General features: G+C 28.2%; 2 protein-coding genes across 4 annotated transcripts in view; one reads left to right on the plus strand and one right to left on the minus strand.

The window, feature by feature from the left end:
- The window catches only part of LOC142327665 (uncharacterized), a 233,589-nt gene that overhangs the window by 208,825 nt on the left and 5,415 nt on the right, over positions 1-19,349 (minus strand). The gene's annotated exons all lie outside the window — the stretch shown is intronic.
- The window catches only part of LOC142327663 (uncharacterized), a 77,715-nt gene that overhangs the window by 1,912 nt on the left and 56,454 nt on the right, over positions 1-19,349 (plus strand). Inside the window, exon 2 of one of the 3 annotated variants that reach the window (XM_075370888.1) lies at positions 8,435-8,497. The exons of the other annotated variants lie outside the window; for them this stretch is intronic. Within the exon in view, the coding sequence (XP_075227003.1) occupies positions 8,435-8,497 (63 nt within the window). The remainder of the gene's footprint in view (positions 1-8,434; positions 8,498-19,349) is intronic. 3 annotated transcript variants of the gene reach the window in all.

Raw genomic sequence — 19,349 nt, forward strand, 5'->3', positions numbered from 1 at the left:
TTAATCAAACATGATATTTTAAAGTAATATTCTAAATTGTACATTTTACAAAAATAAATGTGCTTTTAGCCAAGTTTTTCAAACTTCTTTTAACAACTTTGTATCTGTAATTACACAAAACAAGAACATGTTAAAACAATAACAATTAGCAGTAATGATTTTACGGTAAACATTTTTACATTATTAAGTTTTCGTGATTTTACACATTTAAAAATACGTTTTTACATTATGTGATATAAAATTTGTTAAACCGAGTGGTAATTTAAAATTATTAAAAACTATAAACGATCACTTCTTTTACGACAAATAAAACTTGTTCTTCCAAAATCTTTAGTCAGACTAGCCTAGACACATATAAAGAACGTATAAGCAAAACACAAGAAAATCAGCCTATTTTTTTTATTTCTATTTTAATAAGTATTAGTAAGAGCTATCTATATTTTGTAGGCACCTGTTCAGTGGTTAATTTCTACTGAATTCCAAAATTCTACTGAATCGAATAAAAGACACACCATAGTTCCATAGATACCAAATTCTTGGCACATGTCAACTGAAAATCAAATCCAACTAGTGAAAAAGGAAGATAAGTAAAGGGGGAACTGTAATAGGAGTTAAACAAAAATACTCAAAAGTTATCTGTGTGCACCATTCGGCTCCCTCAAAAGAGAGGAAACTCATTTTTATAAATAATATTGCATATCAACCTAAAAACATTCTTCGATAAATTTCTTTCTAAAGACACATATTCATCCTTTTCCAGAATGTTGTGTCTTTTATATTGATGCTTCATAGATTATTCAACCAGACCTCCATTTGCTGTGTCGATAGTTTATTAAACAGACTATGCTTATTTATTCAATTTGTTATGGATCTTAAACAGATTAATAACTTTCATGAAAATTGCATATCCAAAATTCTGTTAAACTAAAGAATTTTTTAGTTATACAATGTAATTATAAAACCTAAATGTTTACAGGAGTACATAACATAGATTTTCTTTTTAAAATATGTATCTTTCTTTGAATGAACAAAACAACAAATATCAGTATTCGTAATTATTTTGAAAAACAATGATTATTCTAATTAATAGGAATAGAAGACATAATTATTATTAAATTTATTAGGCAGTGTTTCTCAACCTGTGGGGGCGCGCCCCGCTAGGGGGGGCGTGATAAAACTAAATGGGGGTGCGAGCATATCGAAAAAAATTTACTAATTTACTGAAAGGAAAGCAAAACAAAATACATTCTGACATAATAAATAATAAAAAACACATTTACATTAATATCACTGATAAAGAGGATTGTAACAGTACTGTACAATGTATTTAATAACTAACTTCACAATAATAAATTAAAAACAAGTTTAATAATTATTAGTGACTCCCTTCGGCCTGTCTTGCAGAACAAAGTTGTTCAAAGGAAGGTTTATAGAAATGCACTCTAAGTTCTTTTTCTATATTTATCTGAGATCTATATTTTGTCTTCAAAGCCGCCATCGCAGAAAATCCGGTTTTGCAAAGGTAGGATGTTGAAAATTGTAATAGTATGCAAAATGCTGTTATTTTTAGTGCAGAAAACTCATCATCCGCCCCTACCCAAAATTCAAAGAGGGATTTATTAGTAAATTGTCTTTTGATTTCACCACTTTCTGTGAAATCTATGTAGATTTCTTCTTCAACAGTTGACAGCCCTTCGGTAGTATTTTGAAATGGATCCCTAACCCGCTCGTAACTTGGTACCAAGTTGTCTTCAGCAAGAAAATACTTTTTTAAATTCTTTCCCAGCATGGCTAAATACTTTTCAACGATTACAAAACCAAATTTCACATGTTGTTCTTCAGCCTTATAAGTTTTAATATATTCATTCACATTCGCAAACATTTTTAGGTTCTATTACTTTAAATTTCTGCTCCACAATTCCAATTTTCTACAAAAACCATTTATTATCACTCGTATCCAACATATGTGTATTTGCTCCTTGGAGCTGAAAATTCAAGGTATTTAATTTCTCGAATATGTCGATTAACTAGCTCGATTCCATCACAAATAAACCATCACGAAATTCTCGGGTTCCGGTCGGTTTTCCTCATCTAGAAAAATGGCGATTTCATCTTTTAATTCATAAACACGTTGCAAAAATTTCCCTCGTGATAACCATCTTGCCTCGCAATAAAATAGTAAGACTGAATGTACTGCATCTATGTATTTACAAAGTGCAGAAAGATTCTTGATTTTAGGGGTCTCACTTTTATATAATTTACTACGGTTATAACTGTCGTTAGCACAATATTCAGACCAGAACTCATTTCTCTGGAAGCCGAGAAATGAGTTCTGATCCGAGTGGATCGTGCAATGTGTCCAGACATTGTGGAGATTTTTCTTTCACAAATGCTTGTATACTTTGGAATCTTCCAGAAATTGAACAAGCACTATCGATGCATATTCCGACGCAATTTTTCCACTATATATCAGCCTCGTTTATAAAATCATTTGAGATAGCAAATAATGCGAGTGCTGTTGCTTTAAGTTCTATTGGTTTGCAGAAAAGTAGTTCTTGTACTGCTGACATACCATCACAATATCGAACATAGGCAATAAAATGAGCATCTTTATGTTCATTTATTAGCTATCTGTTGCCTCATCAAGCTGAATTGAAAATAATTTGTCATGCAACTTCCCGAAAACCTGATGCTGTACATCTTCAGTTATATCACCAATTCGACAGGCAACAGTATCATTTGATAGAGGTATGGACTGCAATTGTTTGGCAAAATTATCTCCAAACGTAGTTTCTACAATTTTAATTGCAACTGGAAAAATAAGCTCTTCACCAGTGGTGTGTGGCTTTTTACATCTGGTTATTTTATATGAAACTTTGTAAAAGACAAGTAAAGCTTTTTCATTCACAGACAATGTTTTCTTCTTTTTTTTAATTATGTTTGCTTTCCGTATGATTTTAATTTTAATTCAAAGAATTCTCGGGGTTTGTTAACGTACTCACTATGAAGCGTTTCCAAATGTCGTTTAAGTTTATAAAGTTTCCACGCTGTGTGTTGCCAACATTTTTGAACAAATGTCACACAGATTCCTTTCTTTTTCATTTACTTCAGAACTGGCAAACGCAAAATTTAAGTATTCTTGAGAATATTTTCTTTATATTTGGAACCACACTTGATGCTTTACTGTCGTCTAATGCTCGCTTACGCCCACTTAAAAATTTATCCACGATTCTGTATAAATAAACTCCCGTGAATTGCAATTAACACGCAAATTTTAATATACACATTCACGATAGATTCGACAGCGATAGAAGGATCGACTCGACTGTGACTGGCTGGAATTGAACGAGATGCAACATTTATACAAGTTTGCACAGGCGGTCCCGCAGAGATCCCAGAATGTTCGAGACAAATCGGAACTTCTCCCAAAGCCGCAAGAATTTCCGATGTGATGGATTAAGACAGAGAGCAATAGAGAAGCATCGATTCTTGTTTTGTCAATGCAGCGAATCGGTGTTGTAAAATAATTACTGTATACATTGTTGCTTTATGAGAGGGAGGACTCGATGAAAATTATGATTGAAAATTGGGTCGCAAATACTGAAAGGTTGAGAAATGCTGCTTTAGAAGATTATTTATTTATACAAAATTAGCAGATTATTTATTTAGAAAACTTAGAGAAAAATTCTACAACTAGACCTAACAGGCCACAAAATAAAAAAATCATACCTGTTATTAAAAATAATTAAATCACCTTAAATAAAAAAATAATGTGATACTAAAATTAAACATCAGTCGCCCTTTAAAATTAACAAGGCCCCATGAAACGATTACAATGAATACTGAGCAGTGAACTGGTTTTCTTTTGAATTAACCTACCACTTTCTGTGGGAAACAATGTATTACATATTTTATTTATATAACCATATAAATACCTAATTGTTTAAACACTCATTAAATATAAAAAAATTTAATTAACTTTAAAAAATAAGTTCGTAAAATAGTTTATGCATAGTTATAATTTTGAAACGAATTTGAAAAAATAAAAAACAAAGAATTGAATTGTATTGTCCGGAACAGCACTTATAAAAAATTGTGATAAGCACAAAGAAAGAATAATCTTGCACAAGTAAATAACGAATGGATTATCTGTTCAGCAAATGATAATATATCAAAATATTTATGTCAACCTGTCAAATACATCATAATATTAATGTCAACCTGTCAAATATATCAAAATATTAAACTTGATTATTTGGTGTGTTGTGTCTCATGTAAATATCTAAAAAACTAATTGCTAGATTTTCTGAAATGGAAGTTTAAAGGGTTAAAGTGGATTTTGAGTTTTTTCCAAACGCGATTTTTTTTTATTTTTTTTTAATATCTCGGTCGAAAGAGTTAGATGGATTTTGAATTTTTTTGCCGTCTACTATTTTTAACTTTTCAGTAAGAAAGGAAGATATCAACTTCATTTTTGGTGTGTGTCATTTTTCATGTACGTATCTAAAAAAACAATTTCTAGATTTTCCAAATTCAACCTTAAAAGGAATGAAGAATGGTAAAAAAATTTGAACAGTGCTTGAATATTTTCCCCATTTGCAACTATACTAAACGAGATAGAATTGGGATTATTTTTGAGTATTTTGAATTTCGATTTTTTAATGGGTGCGACAGCGTTACAGCATGACGGCTCAACCAACACTTAATTAATTGTAAAGAATCTAAACATAAAGGCAATTTAATTCATCATCTTTGTTATATAGTTCATACAGTTATTTTCGTGGGGGAGGGTCGACCTGGGGAGATAGATAATTTTTTATCAACATCAACCTAGTACTAAAGTATTTCAATTTCACACCAATTTTCCCTGTAGTGCATTTCCAACAGATTCTTCACGTCTTTGATCTTATTTATGGTATATTCACTGTATATTCAACTCAATTTTGAAATATATTAGAGATAACAGACTTGGATACTAGTAGTCTCTTTGTAAGTGTTTTTTTTATTTCAGTGTTCGTCAGCTTTAAGTTCATTGCAATGTTTTTAAATTTAAATTATATATTTCAGAAAAATAAAGAACGTATTCATTTCATTTCATTATTCAGATATTGTTTTTATCCATTTAGACATCACTTTTTGCAATCATTTAAAATTAAAACTAAACTGCTATATAATAATTAGAATAGGAAGTAAATTACACAAAAAAAGTTATAAACTCATGTTTTAGTTAAAAAATGATAACTTACATTTTCAACTTAATTAAACAACATTTTCGCATTTAATTTTGAAATTCATTTTTTATTTAATTAATTTATCAAAATTCTGAATAATTCCAAAAAAAAAACTAAACTTAAAAAAAACTGTAATTTTTGTAATACTGATAATAATTATCATGAATCATGTTCATAGATTTAATTTTTTCTCTGAAAGTTTTATAGAGTAATATATTAGAATTAAATTATTTGGATAAAAAATAATACTCATAACAGTGCTGCTTTCTTGGATATTAATTAAATTGTAATTATTAGAAGCATTATCAAAATTATCTTACACGAAAATAAAATCAGAACTAAAAATTTCAGATATTTAAGTTTTGTATAGGTCAAATATTAAATACTTATCAACCTATTTGTTATTATTTAAGATGATTTGATTATTTTTTTAACAAGAACAAAGAAGGAAATCTGAAAAGAGAAGAGAACAATATTCTTTGTAGTTTCACCTATTTTCTTAATATATTTTGTTTTTTATTTTATTTTCTTAATGCAACGTTGCAATCTGTTCAACTTGTGAACAATAAGCAACCCCCTGATGGCCCAATGAGATGAAGATGTTGCATATGATATGTAAATGAGGTGTAGGCTTCTACAGACTCAGGCCGACCATTCCTGAGACGTGTGATTAACTGAATCCCAAATACCAAATTACACCAGTATCCACTGCCTAGTACTCAAACCTTTAAAAAAGCAACTAGCTCTTACAGGAACTTCAGAACTTTCAACTTTGAAAATTAGCATTTCAATTTAGTATTGTTCCTTGAAGAAGGCTCCAAATATTAATAGAAAGAGGTCATCTGTGTCTATTATACTTTTGACTCTGACAGAATAGTTTTCTACATGTGTCTTTAGATTACCTTCCCGTAAGTGCATGCCCTGACTAAAACCTTAAGGATCCTATTTGCCTTTTTGAAATATATAAATGCAGTGATTTTCCATACCATGATCTAATGGTACACAATGCATCATTTAATCTGCTGTTTAATATGTTGTGACTAGTAAATAAACACTAAATTACCCTGATCCTCAATTTTTTTTAATATTTTTAACATTAAACACCATTCATCTGGACTAAAAAGATTAGACCAAACCAACAGAAAAATATTTAAAAATTAGTATTGTATCTAAAAATTGTTGATAACCCCTACATATTATAAGCAAATACAAACACATTAAACACAGTTTAAAGAAACGTAATAGGGTCACTTTAATCTTTATGCAGTTTACAAATTTTGAACATGATGGTCCATTTAAAATTACATGGAAATGCTCCGATGTACAATATGCATACACTCTGAACATTGTACAACACTCCTAAACCTAAATGAAACGAAATCCTAATCAGAACCAACACATTGTCTTATTAATTAAAATAAAAAAATACCATAATTTTTGGAAGATTAATTTATTTTATTTTTAATATGTAATTTATATTATTTTACACGGAAAACTAATTTATAAACTTTAATACATGAAGTCTATTGTATTTTTTATCCCTCCTGTTCAAATTAAATGAAATACTCTTTAAATACTCATTAATAAGGTTTTATAATATATTTTATAGAAATAATAAAATCACATTATTTTAATTAGGAAAACTATAGAATAGGAAATTTACATTTGTTTTATAAACTGAAATGCCTTGTATATGAAGAAAGGAAGAATTGTAATAGTGACTCATACCATCATCAATAATAAGCACTAAAAATAAAGCACTTTCTAAAGAAATATTTAAACTATATTCTTGCCGTTTGAATAGGATATCTCCACCAGTACTCATGAAAAAAGTGTAAATTTTCAGTCATTTTTAATGTAAACAGTATACCAATTATTCACAATTTTAATTACTTTCATACAGAGATAGAAGGAGAAACTGAATTGCTAAAAACTAAGCACATTTTACAATTCCCTATTGAGCTATGTTTGTACCAACTATCTTAAAAATAGTATGTACTACCTAATTAATTTTTACACCAGTTTGACTTATCACGTCTACTTGATGATATCAGCATAAAACGGAAATCAATCAATTTTTAGAATAAGTAGTTTATAGTTAGAAATTTTTTTAAATAATTCAAATGTTGCATCCATTCTATTTTGATATAATTAAAAGCAATTTTAATGAATGAACCGTATAGTAGAATAATAAAATTTGAACTCATTGTTAGAAAAAATATCTTTGATCCTTAGGTCAATTTTGATTTTTAATTAAAACTTACAGTAAAAAAATAAAAATACTTTTGACTTAATTATCATTGTTAACACAGTTATATTTTAAATGTAAAACATAAAATAAAATAAATAATATTGAAAATAATTCAGATGTTTTGATGACATCTTTAATAAAATAACACACATATATATATTTTAATAAGATTTAAACACTTTTTCTTATTTAGATCTGAAAGTAAATACTATCCAAAAGTTAATGTATGAACAAGATAGTTTATTTAGAGGTGCATATCATACATATTTATTAATATATATTTGTTCACCTATTTGAAGCCTTTTTAATCTGAAAAATTTATTACATTCAATTTAGGATTAGATAAAAAATATCACGAAAAAAATGTTATATATTATGTTTGCTGATATATTTTATCTTGTTATTTAGTTTATGTTTTTACATTAAATTATTATTACTTAACCATTAGTAAAAAATAAATATATTTTTTAAATTTTTTATTGAAATTATATTTAAAAATCAAGATTAAGATGATCAAAGAACTAAATGGCAACTAATAATTAATTGTTGAATTCTGTTTTATTATTCTATTAAGTAGTATGATAATATAATTAGTATGTTTACTATATTATATTAACAAAATGAAATACAATTTATGTAAATAAGGAACTGAAAACATTTTTCAGTTGGAAATTATGTATTTGTTTAAATTACAGTAAACATCATTTAAGAGACCAAAAAATGTTATATGATTCCATTAACAAAACTAAACTGTAGCATCAAATGTATCTACAAAAACAAGCTGTACTGATAGCAAGCAAATTCTTGAGATTTTTATCTTCATTTTACTTGTTACCTTAATTATTATACATTTATATATGACATATCTGTTAAAAAAATCATAAATGTTCAGCAATTAAATGTTTACCTGTTTAAATTTTGCTCCATGTCAAATGTAATGTTACTTTGATAGGTTCAAAAGGATAACAAGATACAAGTACAGAACCAGAAAAATGCAAAAGCTCAAAAAAAGCCTGTAAGTAATATTTATTAATCTTTTTAATCATATCAGTCACCAAAAATAAAACTGTATTTCTATTCAGCTTGCACTATCTTGATTTGCACACAGTAATATTAAGAATTCCAATGGTGAATTAATTTTCAGCTTTTTATTTATCTTCTAAAATGTTATTGGTGATGTTTACAATATAAAAAATTAAAGTGCAACAATTTTTTAAAACAACAATATTAAATATTTTTAAATATTGTAATTGTTGTTTTAATTAAGCTTTTACGGTATTAATAAAACAGAAATAGTAAATGTTTTTTGTTTAATTTCTTTTAAATAAATTTCATATCTTCACTTTTAATGCTGATATTTTTGTATGCACATCACCATCTTGATGAAAAAATCACTTGTAATTGTCACTATAATGTAATTTCAGATTTTTTTTTTGTTCCACATCTTACTATTTTTTTTTCTTTCATTCTTTCATATCGTATTTAGAAAATATTGTATTGTTTATTTTACAAAATAAATTATTATATTTCAAATCAGGTTTATAAAAAGAAAAGGTGGATTTCTCTGAATGGAAGCTTAATAGGCCGTGTCTGAAGAAAACTTATGGTGCGTAAATACAGTTAGCCCTTTAAATTTATTGTAAAATTTATAAAAAATAATGTTTATAGAAAAAACACATAGAATGAAAAGAGAAAATAAATTTGTCATATTAAATGAATTGAAATGTATAATTTTATAATTATTTCAACTACACAATATTTATGCATTCACAATATATTGAAAGCAGTTACTAGAAACAAAGACAGAAAGCATCAGTGCTAATAATCACTCAAGTAAATGGACAACTTAATTCAATCAATTTAAATTCATTCGTTTTAAATTTATTCAATTTAAACTTCTCAGTTCTGTTTTTTTTAATTTCAAACAGAAACACTTCCCTTTCTTTCAGTATCAACTCATTCCTAAATGACAAATAAATAATGAGTAAACTCTTCTGATATGATTCTTTTATAAATCAGTACAATAAATCGATAAAGTCAGTACAGTAACTTAATAGATTATTTTCTTTATTTCATTATTATTTCGTATGTTTTAGAAAATACAACCATTAATGTTTCTTCTTTTTCACCTACATCATTTTTTACCTTTTTTCTTTACATGTATCAGTGATATTATAATGGTTCATTAATAGAATATTTATTTATAAAACAAAATTATGTAACACTGGAATATTAAGTTTTACATATATTTTAAATACTTTAATAAAAGGTGAATAATTTTATAAACCATATACTTGAATTACATGATTTACTTTGATTATAACACAATAATTAAATAAATAACATTAATAAAATTTTATGTAATAGGAAGTAAATATTTGCATTATATAATGTTATTGATGTGTTATATTTTATAATTATTAGATATTAACATGAGTTTTGTGTTGTATTACAAGTTTTTTTGAGATTTTTTTGTGAAATGTGAGTTGTGGATTATGTTTCTCTAAGTGTATTTTCTTTTAATTTTGTTTAATTCATTTCTTCAATTTTACAAAAAACCCTTTTTGTTAGAGCATTTAACCATGGTTATTGTGACTACGCCTACTCTGGACATTTGGTTGTGCTCTGTTATCTATTTTTTTATTTGAAAAACCGGAACTGAAAGGAACACTGTTCCGGGTCGCTCTATAAGATAGTTATTTCATTACCTTATTTTTAATTATTTTGTATATGTAGTGTGTAAATACGTACATATTATTTATATTTATTATGAAAGTTATTATAATTTTGTGTGTGTGTGTGTGTGTGTGTGTTTATTTATAATAATCTATGTTGTTTATGTTTTCAAACTAGAAAATACATTTTAACAGGTGATGTCACAAAATATTCTTTGCAAAGAAAATGTAAAGGTATTATTTGTAACATAAGATGTTCTGTGTATTATGAGTAATAGCTATTATAACAGATGCAATATTTAGAAAGAATTAACACAATGAATTAAAACATAAAAATGATACAGAAAGATTTGATGATGGTGAATTAATTTTCAGCTGTATGTAAGATGATCTTAACTGTGATGATTGTTTATTCATAGTTATAAAATAACTGTAATGAGCTAAATTTAGGCCAGTTAAAACCTTTATTTCAAAGAATTTGACAAAAATTACAAACAATATTCAGTTTGTTTTTGAAGTGGTATTTCAAATAGTTATTTGTTAAACTTTTTTTTATACTAACCCCTGAAAACTGAGTATATATGAATTGTAAGATGAATGTAAATCTACATCTATCTAAACTGCTTATTACTGAGTAGGTAAAGGAATTCGTCGATAAAGGAAAAGCATTTTATACTTTAAACAGCTTTAGGTTTTCTACAGACATTTTTCTTTTACTTCAAGCACCAAAATCATACACAAAAATGTTTATATGAACTACATAAATGGCTTACATTTAAATAATATTATAGCTCCTAATATTCAGCTCCTCTGAAAAGATAATTGTTTCTAGTTTATTCTCCCATAATAATTATGAGTGTTAAAATTTCATTTAATTATACTGAATGAGATGTTGAATAGCTTTATGCATATCTATGGAAAATATCGGTTACATATATTCTGTATGAGCACTTACAATGAGGTATCTATCCTCCCCTCAGTTGCACTTATGTGCGTTTCAGGTTCTAGTTAGTTGGTAAAAAAAAGGTAAAGTTTACCACCACTTTGGTGTGATATCAGATGTATAGGATTGAAATAGTTGGAGCATAAACAAGATAAACATTTGTACAGTTCATAAAATTGCTATTACACAGTTTTATAAGTAACTGACAGTTAGCTCAAAAGAGGTGAAAGTTTACAAGATGTGGCTGTGCTGTATTGCACTATTGGAAACATAAATACCAGATGATACGGAATTCAAATGCTAGAAAGTGATATAATTAAAAAAATACTACTGCTAATGAGGTAATACGTTTATATTACCAATTAATTGTATCATTGCATTATATACTACTCAATTTCTTTTTAACCAATGATGGTAGTTGATTGTTAAATGTTCATATAAAATTTATTAAAATAAAGCTAGATTTAATATTGAATCCAAGATAGGCCAGCTAATAATATGACAAATTGAGATTCCTATGTTTACTCTATACATTATCTCTCACCTCTAAGAAATAATTTACACCCATTTTTGTTTATGCCTGTTACATCCATTTTTTTTTCAATTTTTGTAAAAGAATTTTAAATTCATACAGTTTAAAAATGTTTCATATTTTCTCAATCAATTATCTTTCCTGAGATACCTATTAAACAATATCCTTCCATATCAATCAACTTCAAAACTTTCAATGAAACTAAATATCAAGCAATTTTGCTAAATCATATATTTTGTAAAAACATCACAAAACAGTGAAAGTGCATAATTCTTAGGGAAGAGGAATTTTGTTTTGAAAAATATTTACGAAAGCTCATTTTATTAATATTATTAATATATTTTATTAATAAGATTATTTTTATATTTGAAACATGAACGGAAATGTTGACTTACATCAGAAATTATTTGAGACTAACTTGTTAACTTGAAACCAAAACATTTCCATACCAATATTTATATGACAAGCTTTTCATATTTTCAGATATAAAAATAATTTGCAATAATTTTTAATAGTAATTTAAATATATTCCACTAATTATTAGATTCCATATCCATAACAGTTTTAAACATTCTGATATAGATTAAGTTATTGGTACATCAGGTGTGTAAATACAAAACCAGAATTTGCTCATAGATGGCCCTAGCTGTCAATGTAGTTACCATCAAACCGCATCATTGGTACCATTTTCTTTCTTTGACAGCAGACAAAGATTTTCAACTCACAACAATATAAGTTTCATACAACAGCATAGTTTTAATTAGAATTGAACATGTCGAGTTTTGTACTTGCAAACTACAATTTGCGGACAGCATTGATTTTCTGTTACCATTTAAAGAAAACTGCTGCAGATCTCATCGAGTGCTTGTCAAAGCTCACAGTGAACAGGCTCTTGCTAAATCACAGTGCTTCGAGTGGTTTAAGAAATTCAAAAGTGGTGATTTTGATGTGAGAAACGAAGAACGTGGAAGACCACCGAAAAAATTTGAAGACGTGAACTGCAAGCATTGTTAGATGAGGATGATGCTCAAACGCAATAACAACTTGCGGATTAATTACATGTAACACGAGAAGCCATCTCCATACGTTTGAAAGCCAGGGGAAAGATCCAGAAGATGGGAAAATGTGTTCCACATCAACTGAATGAAAGACAGCAAGAGAATCGAAAAACCACTTGCAAAATATTGCTTGCCAGGTACAAAAAAAGTCATTTCTCCATCGAATTGTGTCAGATGATGAAAAGTGGATATATTTTGAGAATTTTAAGCATAAAAGATCATGGATAACTCCAAGCAAACCATCAACATCGATTTCAAGGCCAAATCACTATGGAAAGAAGATAACGCTTTATGTTTGGTGGGATCAGAAGGGTATGATCTATTATGAGGATCTAAAACCTGACAAAACCATTAATACTGAATGCTACCAACCAACAAATGATCGATGTTAATCAAGCATTGAGTGAAAAATGACCAGAACATCAAAAAAGACAACATAAAGTGATTTTGCTTCTGATAATGCACCACCACACACAGCAAAACATGGTCAAGGAAACGATTGAGGCGTTCAATTGGGAAATACTTTTGCATGTGGCTTACTCACCAGTCTTGGCTCCATCCGACTACTATTTATTTGCATCAATGGGACATGCACTTGCTGAGCAGCACTTCACTTATGAAAATGTACAAAAATGGCTCGATGACTGGTTTGCCTCAAAAGAGCAACAGTTTGTTTTTGGCGTGGCATTCATAAATTGTCAGAGAGATGGGAAAAATCTACAGCTAGCGATGAACAATATTTCGAAAAAAAACATATTTTTTGTCATTTTCATACAATAAACGAGTATTTTCTACACAAAAATTCCAGTTTCATATTTACACACCTGGTAGATATCCTTGTGAACAAAAATATCTAAATTACTTTTTGACTCAAGAAGTGTCTCAAAAGAACAGATAGGAATAGTTGTCCAATAGTAGCACTTGCCTATCACACAACTGATAGTAACACTTGCCATAATAAATGGTAAACTCACTTTGCCATGAGTTAATGTTACATAAGATCAGTAGACGATAACGAACTGAATACCTGGTATCCTTCAGCTTTCTCTGTTGCTGAAAGTTCTTGAAGAGAATGAAAGGATAAAGGGAAACAAAAAGGGAGATTAAATCTTCAGCAAGATGCTAGGTAGAAAACTAATAAACAAGAATCTCAAACAATATTCGTTGGTAGAATAAGACATATCTCAAGATGCACATTATTTCAAAAATATTATAATTACATACGAGATGTAAAATGGGAAGTGAGAGGGAAATGAATTCTTTTTTGTTCTCCTTTTCACTAAACCAAATATATCATTTTGCATCAAGATACCAAGTCCACCACAACACAGGTGATGTTCAGTTCAACAAATACCATCTTCATTCTATTCACACTAATACCTTCAGAGAAAGGAATCTGATTGATGCCCAAGTGCTTTGAATGCCTTACAATGATAAGAAAAATACAATTGACACTATAAAGGAAACGATCATGTATTCCTTTCTTACAAGATTATGCAAGTTATATTTTTAATTTTTTCCTCCCTAAAAGAAAGGTCATCTTATACACAGCTCAAGAAAGATATCTAATTATATATGTAGTAACTTACATGTAGTATATTCCACTTTGTAGTAAATACATGTGAGTTTTTTATTCCATTTATTCAATATAATATTGATTCAGTAACTTACGAAGAAATGAAAATGAATAGTTTGTTTTATTTTTTACAAAAATTATTCTATTGTATTCAGTATCAGCTACTTTTTTCAATAACTATATATTTTATATAAATGTTTTAACAAGATACCTATTTGTATAAAAAATGCAGATCAAAATAACAAATTTTCATAATTACATAAATTAAAAAATAGGTTATTTCTTAAGATAAATACATTAAACATTTTTTTGTTTTTTTTGTATTTTTTTTTTTTCATTTTAAATTATCAAAATGCATTTTAATATTGCAGATTATATTTAAGAACAAATATTAATTATTTGATTGAGAAGAAGCTAATTGGATCACATGAGTATAATTTCAAGTAACTTTATTTTCAGCATTAACTAATTTTAATTTGCTCTAATATTTAAAAAAATTACAGCATTATTTCAATTTAAGTCTCCTTCATTGTAATATTATTTGTTTTTAGATGGCATGAACAATGTATTTATTTATTAAGCTTTAGTTTAGTTTTAATTTGTATTTATTTTTAAGTATCATATCTATTATTTTTTTTTTTTAATTGAAAGTAACTCTAAATGACTTTATAAATTGTTAATAATGTTAATTTTTTAAAATAAATTTATCATTATTATTATTATTGTGTAAATAATTTACTAATAATAAATTAATAGTTTAATATTATGTATGTAGATAGATATATTTGATACTATATTACAATAATGTAGAAATATATAGTAGAAATTAGTTAAAATACAGTATAATCTCTATAATTAATCACACAATAGAAAAGGTAATAGATTATTGTAAATAGTGAACAATAAAGTAAATTATTACAGGACTGAATTTTTTTCAATAAAATGCCATCCTCCATGGTGGATTAGTAGTATCTCTGCCTTTTATCTGGAAAGTTTTGGTTCCTGATAAGGCTTTGCATTTTTTGTGTACTATAAAATCAACAGGATAATTGTAACAGAGCATAGACCTAGAAAAAGAATAAGAAAAAATCTTTTTTTTAAATTACTTGGGAAGCTGTATTGTCTACATAAAAATTCCATTGATCTGATATAGTTTGGAAACATTTCTTTAAACAAAGTAAAGATTATACAAATTAGGTGCGTTTTGAAAATATAAATTTATTAAATTTGGTTTTGTTTGTCATTTTAGATTTGATTGTTTTCAATAAGTGTAATTTTTATATCACTACAGCTGTAGCTTTTTCATTCCTCACTATTCTTCTCCCTACAGAATGCTTTGCCAATGTTGGCTTGAATATAAAGATTAATTATAACTCTAATTGAGAACAAATCACACCTTATATAAATCTAAAAAAATGTATAATCTCCTGAAAAAATCAAAATGTGTGGGTTTGTATTGACATTAAAAAAAGCTTACTATAATTAATACAACTTCATTTTAATGAAGAAATTGTTGTCAATCTTAGAAATAGAAACTGTAAGGTGTTTTTTCTCATGTACATAGTATTAAAAGTTTATCTAGTATGATAAAGTGTTATTCCTGGATGGCTCCTTGCTGTTTTTAATGAAATTCACAAGTAGCTTTAGTCTTGAACATGATTGAAATCAAAATTACCAAAGAAATTTAACAATTTCTATCAAATTTTTTTCAGATATTGTTACTCTACTTACATTAAAGGTTACACCTGTTATTCGCATCATGAAAGTTCAAAGTGCTACTTTTTTATGTATTATTCAGAATACGGATGATAAATAAAACTTGTGAAAATCAATAAAACATGTTTTCATTTTCTAATTTTCAATAATTATTGAATTCAGTATGAATGCATGTTGTGAACACTTTTGTCTTGAATTTTGATTTTGATTTCAGATTTGGATTAAGCATCATTAGAGGATTAAAAAAATACATGAATGGCTGTGACTGGCCGTTGGGTTGCCTCAAAATGGCCACCAAAATTAAGATTTTCTATAATCATTATGCAGTAACAGTGTAAGCTATTAAGTTGGTTCAAAACACACTCATTCGCGCCAACTGCAAATTTAAAGACTTATGTAACCTTAATGTACAATAATTAGCTTATAAAATATTGAAAATTATTAATTATTATAGTGAAAGTCCAGTTCAAATATCTTATATCGCTTAAGGAATACAATTAAACAATAATAATAATGTTTGTTCACGAAATTCTTACTATACTTTTCATTGATAACTAGTTGATTATTGATTTTTCCAGAGTAAAAGCATCTATTGATTACTTTATAAATAATAGCATAAGCTAAGCAATTTTTCAATTTCTCAATTTAAAAATGCAAACAATGAACTGGTTGTAAAGCTAAATAAGCAAATGTACAAAAGTTGCTACATGAAATTGTTGTGCCTCTGGCTAAACAAAAGTTAGTTTCATCAGACAATTTTGACAAATGTGTATACATGTACCTCTTTTAGTGGACAAGTCATAACCCTGGTGGAGTTAACTATATTTCTAGTACTATATCTTAAAAAAAAAGTTACATTTTAAGAATTATCCCCCTCATTAAGTAGCTTATAAAATGTAATATATAAAGCACACACTTTGAATATTGAAAAAAATATATGTATGTTAAGTTTACAGTATATTTATACTTAACCATATATTTTAGGAAATTTTTGTTATAACTAACTCAGGAAAGAATCTTTGCTCCTTTTTTTAAAAGAAATCCCACTATTACAGTCATCATTATATTAATTTTTTTATTATTCATTAAATATCAAACAATGATGTAAAATAGTTGTAGATGTACTCATGAGGCAAATGATGTAAATTTTTATAATTATCACACGATGAAAATTATTTAAAATAAAAATGAACTCTATTTAAATGATTAATTATTGAGAATATACTGAATGTAAAATTAGTTTGTAGGTAGTAGTATGAAATTAAAGTGGTTTAATTATACTTAAAAATGTCAATGTAATAATGATTCTCAGTTATTTCTCAATTATACTCTGGTATTCTTTGTTTGTATACATTTCTTTGTTTTTATTTGTATTCATAATTATATGCATGAATATTTATTTCAAATATCAATTCACATTCATCCAAAAATGTACCTATTTTTTCATGCCTTAAATATAGAAAAAGACAGCATTATATTTCTTGATAAGTTTATCTTCATTGATTGATTATTTTATTTACTTATTTATTTTTGGGAAGGTGGATGTATATCATGATAGTTTTATTGCGATGGTTATGTCAAGAACTTTATATAAAAATTATCTAGGCCATAACATTTTTAAGTATTTAGTAAATAGTATTGTGAAGAGTTGTGATACCAAAAGGAGTGTTTTGAGGGGATTGCAGTCCACAGATTTAGACTAAATGTATAAATTTGTATTATAAGTTCTTTTTTCTATGTGGAAGTATCATGATATGTAATGCCAGCCAAGTAATACATACTACTTATCAACTCACTCAATTCTTCCTGGATCAGTTTCCAACAAGGATACTTCACATCACTATGAAACACTTTTTTTGTAATTATTGAGCTTATGCCTGAAGTGACAACTAAATAATGTTGCCTATTTTAACAGAATGATGTAATAATATTATATCAAAAAATATGTTCACTCATTTTTTTTCTTACTCTCTTGAATGACAGAACAAGCCATATGAGGTGCGACAATAAAGTAATGTGACTGATGTGAAAAAAAAAGTTGCTTACCGTTTTAGCCATGTTTAGTGTTGTCTCCTTCAAAGTAGATCCCCACTGATTGCACACACTTATTCCAGCGCTTCTGCCATTGATGGTAACATTTCTGCAACTCATCTTCTGTAATATCCTCCAAGACCCTCGACACAGCTTTTTGGACATCTTGTGTTGTTTGAAAATGGTGTCCCTTGACCACCATTTTGACTCTTGGAAATAGAAAAAACTCACACGGAGCCATATCTGGTGAATAAGGTGGCTGTGATAGTACTGAAATTTGTTTTGAGGTTAAAAATTGCTGTATTGACAGAGCAGTATGGGATGGCGCGTTATTGTGATGCAGAATCCAATTATCAGCAATGTTGGCACGGACACGAAGAACTCGTTTACAAAGTCTTTCTAAAATTTCTTTGTAGAAATATTGGTTAACTGTTTGTCCAGGAGGCACTCACTCTTTATGAACAATTCCCTTGGAATCGAAGAAGCACACAAGCATGCATTTCACTTTTGACTTTGACATGCAAGCTTTTTTTGGTCTGGGTGATTGATCCCTTTGAGCACCACTGCGAACTTTGACGTTTTGTCTCTGGATTGTATTGAAAAAACCAACCTTCATCACCAGTGATAACACGGCTCAACAAATCTGGATTGATTTCTGTTTGCACCAACAGATTGGCTACCACATTTTTCCGTGTTTCTCGCTGTTGTGTGAGATTTTTGGGGACCATTTTTTCACAAATTTTTCTCATACCAAGATCTTCAGTTAATATTAGACGATTAGACGAATTAGACGATCTTCTTTTCTCGATTGATGTTGAGTTCTTTTGCAATCATTTTCACGGATAATCTTCGATCAGATCGTACGATTTCACGCACCCTGGTCAAGTTGACATCTGTCTGTGAGGTTGATGGTCGTCCACTGCGGTCTTCATCTTCAACATTCGTTCTGCCTTCACTAAAAATTTTATGCCACCGAAAAACTTGAGCTCTTGACATAACCTCCTCTCCAAAAGCCTTCTGAAGCTTACCATAAGTTGTCGTCGCGTTTTCACCCAATTTAACGCAAAAAGAAATGGTATACCGTTGCACAATATATTGCAGTTTCATTTCTGTGACGAGACACAAACACGTGTTCACTTATTACAACTCACGACTGAGCAGTTGCATCAATGTGCTGCTTGGACTAGAATTAGCTTATAGACCAAGGTCAAAGATGGTGTTTCTACGCAAGCTGCAGGGTTGCCACATCTTGCAAAGAAAAATCAGTCTCATTACTTTATTGTCGCACCTCGTATATTTAAACAGACTTCCATAATGGTACCTATGAACATGAAAA

The sequence above is a fragment of the Lycorma delicatula genome, chromosome 7 (assembly GCF_047948215.1).
Source record: "Lycorma delicatula isolate Av1 chromosome 7, ASM4794821v1, whole genome shotgun sequence".
In the NCBI taxonomy this organism is placed as follows: domain Eukaryota; kingdom Metazoa; phylum Arthropoda; class Insecta; order Hemiptera; family Fulgoridae; genus Lycorma; species Lycorma delicatula.